At 38.2% G+C, this 3,848-nt stretch overlaps 1 protein-coding gene across 1 annotated transcript; it reads right to left on the bottom strand.

The window, feature by feature from the left end:
* Positions 1-534: 534 nt before the first annotated feature.
* On the bottom strand, positions 535-2,481 carry LOC113552049. The gene is made up of 2 exons (XM_026954713.1): positions 1,743-2,481; positions 535-1,347 (listed from the first exon to the last, which is right to left on the bottom strand). The coding sequence occupies exons 1-2, from the start codon at positions 2,172-2,174 to the stop codon at positions 1,276-1,278; spliced, it is 504 nt and encodes a 167-aa protein (XP_026810514.1). The 5' UTR covers positions 2,175-2,481; the 3' UTR covers positions 535-1,275.
* Between the last annotated feature and the right edge of the window lie 1,367 nt (positions 2,482-3,848).

Raw genomic sequence — 3,848 nt, 5'->3', positions numbered from 1 at the left:
GACTTAACTGTCTATAATGCAGCCGTAGAGGCCGAAACCGGCGTCAAAATTGACCGTCATGCGTCAAAAATGTCACAACCCGTGGATACATTACCTATATGTATATAATATTAAAAAGGAGAAGAAATAGTACTTACGTAAATCACAGTGGAGTGCATTGGATGAATATTATAAGACATATTATAGTAAACGAGATAATTATAATCATTAGTAGTAGCAAACCGTACCATTATCTCTGTACACAGGAACGAACACATGTAGGAAACGCGAGAAATAATGAACAAATCGAAGTTTTATGTTTGTAATAAATCGTATTATAATATGATTGAATTAAAAGCTAAGTAATAACTCAAGTAATCAATATATACCCAAACAATATAAATCATTTAATAAAAGAAAACAAAAGAGAAAAATAATAATGTACAAAGACGAGAAAAACGCAAAGGTACGCCGTGGGCTTATATAAATATATATATATATATATATAATAATAATATGTTTTATTGAATATAATATATATACGCGTAGTCCCTATAATATATTATACAATAATATAATACGATATTGTGTTATGGTTTTTTTTTGTTTTTTTTTTTTTGTTTTTAACATAATATAATGGACTTCTTCATAGTATTTCTATATAGGATCGGGTCTCGAAATCCACCCGGTTGACATATAAATAGGGCTATATTTAAATAAACATTTTGTTAATTTTTTTTTTTTACCGTAGTAAGATTATATACCTGCTAGAGCTAGACGTCTACATATAATAATATAATTATGATAATAGATAAATACTAAAACCTAGACTACATATTGATAGGATCACAGTCATAACGAAAAAAAAATAATGATATAATAATAATAATAATAATAAAATAATAATAAATAATAATAACAATTAGGACTTAAACCTAAACTGTACAGTGTCGGGGAGGGGGTGGGCGAGAAAAAACGCGCTATCCGACGAAACGGATAGAACCGAGTCAACTACCGAGAGTATGGCGAATCTATTTGGAATGTATGTGTATACATAACGTATTTTCTCTCTCCAGACATATATATATATATTTATAGGTATATTATATACTTGTATGTTCGACAAACGGTGTTGCTCGGTACGGTTACTGGTCACTGCAGGCTGCTGCGGCGTAGACGGGCGACGTTTTTTTTTTAATCATTCATTTTCTGTTTGGTTTACGTACAGTGTGTCGAGTGTTGTTTTTTGAAATAGTATGACGATACATCTCTTTGATATTTAATTGTTCGTTTTGTTTAACAGCTAACGGCCCTCGTGTCTGACGAACTCGACAGCTTATCTTGTGCCCGAGAAGAAGGGGACATGGTCTGAAAACACAATATCAAACAAAAAAATAAATACACAAAATTTCGCAACAAAATCAATGGTCGTGATAATTGTGTGTGTGTGTGTGTGTGTGTGTGGTAGGAGAGGTCACAAGTGGACAACGATTAAAACTCTATCAGGCGGACGGAACGGTGAAATTCCCAAATAGAGAAAGTGGTGCGGGCGGGCGATACCACCATCATGATACCCAACCTGATGCGTACAACGGTCACCTAAATAATCGCGGTATATAATATTAAACTACAATATTTCGATTATTTATTTATGAGCGTTTTACGACGACGGCGTTGTCGCGAGTGCCCCAGGAAGAGTGTCGTGGTGGAGATGTGTTTTTTTTTTTTTATTGCCTTCGCATAATAATTTGACCTCAACTCACCGATTCGGAGGACGACTGCGGTTGTGCGGCCACGGCGACGGCTGCGGCGGCGGCGGCCAGCGCGTTCGGCGTCGATATGATGCCCAACGGTTGCCGGACGGCGGCCACAGAGGACGACAGCATGACGGCCGCGGCAGCGGAGTGTACGGCGTCTGCGTTCACCGACCTGTGATTCTCCAGCATGTCTTCCAGGTCGCAAATGTAATCGATCACGTGATGGATCACTTCCAACCGGGATATCCGCTTGTCCTTGGGTATCAACGGCACCAAGTCCTTGAGCTTGGACAGGTACTTTTGGATCTTCTCGTCTTCCAGGTCACCGCGCTTGCGGTGCACTCGGCCGCCGGTCACCGCGGGTCCGGTCGAACCTCCGTTGCTGTTATTGCTGCTGCTGTTGTTGTTGTTGTTGCGGCACAAAGGTAAGGATTTCATGGTCGCTGCTGTTTTCGGATTGAAGCGAAACGAAACGAAACGAACTCGTGTGGGTACGCGAAAAAAATATAATTCACGCTCGAAAAAATTGTAGAATGCGACACGAACGATGTGAGTAACGCACGCGATAGCACTGTGCGCAAAACTTTTCGACGATATTATGTATCGTTAACAAATATGACGATATTTAAACACAGTAAATCGATCCTTCGCTAATAATAATAATATTACGATTATACGGTTGTAGGTGACGGACGATGTCTGAGAGCGAAGAACGGTGTACTGCGACTGCGGTCGGCCCGTCCCGGTCGGGTGGTATTTATAGAGCTCGGCGGTGGGTGGGGGAACGCCGGTGGAGGCCACGCCCGTCGCGGCGGCCGTGGACGAGATTGAATGGATTTCAAAGAGACTCGCGCGGCGGCGCTCGCACGCACGGCCGCCGCCGCCGCCGCCGCCTATACAAAAACGACGACGACGCGCACACCTGACACCTGCCTCGGCGGCGGCGGCCACCGAAAAATACCACAGAGGATTTTTACCCCGCCACCCACCACCCATCCGTCACCGCACTCGTATACCCGGTTATCTCAAAGAGCGGACCGGACCGAACGGGCTAGTTGGCGTGGGAACACCAACTGGTATATACACTTTATCCACCTATATATATACCTATTATAAGCATACATAATATGTGTGTGCACGTGTACGACGAAGCTGTGTGTGTGTGTAGATGAGGCTCTTCTCTATAACGTATACTGTTTTTCTCATATTATATTATTATATACGTTTTTTATTTTTTTTTTTTTTATTAGATTATTATGATCCGATTTAATATAAGAGATATACGGGACTCACGGTGTGTGTGTGTGTGTGTGTGTGTGTAAAGTTGCCCCTCAAGTCACTTTTACTTGTGTACTGCACCGCCGACGGTGCTATGCGAATTCGACCTTCGTGTACAATGTATATTATAATATAAACGTACGAGATAAGTATTATATGGTTTTTTTTTTGGTTTATTATTAGTTTTTAATAAACATAATATATAAATGCATATAATTTAATAACATGCGGATTCTTAATAGGTACGAACTATGCGCATATACCTAATGTAGATCTTTTTTTTTATTTTTAAAATTATATCGTCAAATCGGAAATATTATACGACATACATATTGTACATACGTAACGACACGGTGTCACTTAAAACTGTGTTATACATGTGTATCTGTAATAGTATTATAATACGTTGTTGCGACGAATGCATTTTAATTTCGTTTGTTTTTTTCAATATTTCAGTATTGTTATCGAAAAAAAAATTGAATCAAAAAATGATTCATCTGTTTGTTCATAATAAATTACACATGAAATGGACTATTGATTTCTGAAGTATAAATTATGTTATGCATTCAACTAATCTGTTTTGTTTAATTTTGATCTATGGAACACGAACATGACATAAAAATGTATATTTTAAAATTCAAACCTAAATAATATTTGTAATGGATATAATAATTATATATTTAGATTTCTGCGTATTTTTCACTACTTTTGCATATCATAATCATAATCATTTTTTTATCAGTGCATTACATATAAGGTATATATAAATTAGTTTTATCGCGTTTTGTATAACAATATTAACTTTGGAAGCTGCCAAATACTTGATAATATATA

This window comes from Rhopalosiphum maidis, chromosome 2 (genome assembly GCF_003676215.2).
Source record: "Rhopalosiphum maidis isolate BTI-1 chromosome 2, ASM367621v3, whole genome shotgun sequence".
NCBI classification, from domain to species: domain Eukaryota; kingdom Metazoa; phylum Arthropoda; class Insecta; order Hemiptera; family Aphididae; genus Rhopalosiphum; species Rhopalosiphum maidis.
This window is presented reverse-complemented; position numbering and strand designations above follow the sequence as displayed.

Coding starts and splice junctions, on each gene's coding strand:
- LOC113552049 (XM_026954713.1), bottom strand. CDS start 2,174: ATGAAATCCTTACCTTTGTGCCGCAACAACAACAACAACAGCAGCAGC. Junction 1,348..1,742: donor CGCAGTCGTCCTCCGAATCG/GTGAGTTGAGGT, acceptor TTGTGTTTTCAG/ACCATGTCCCCTTCTTCTCG.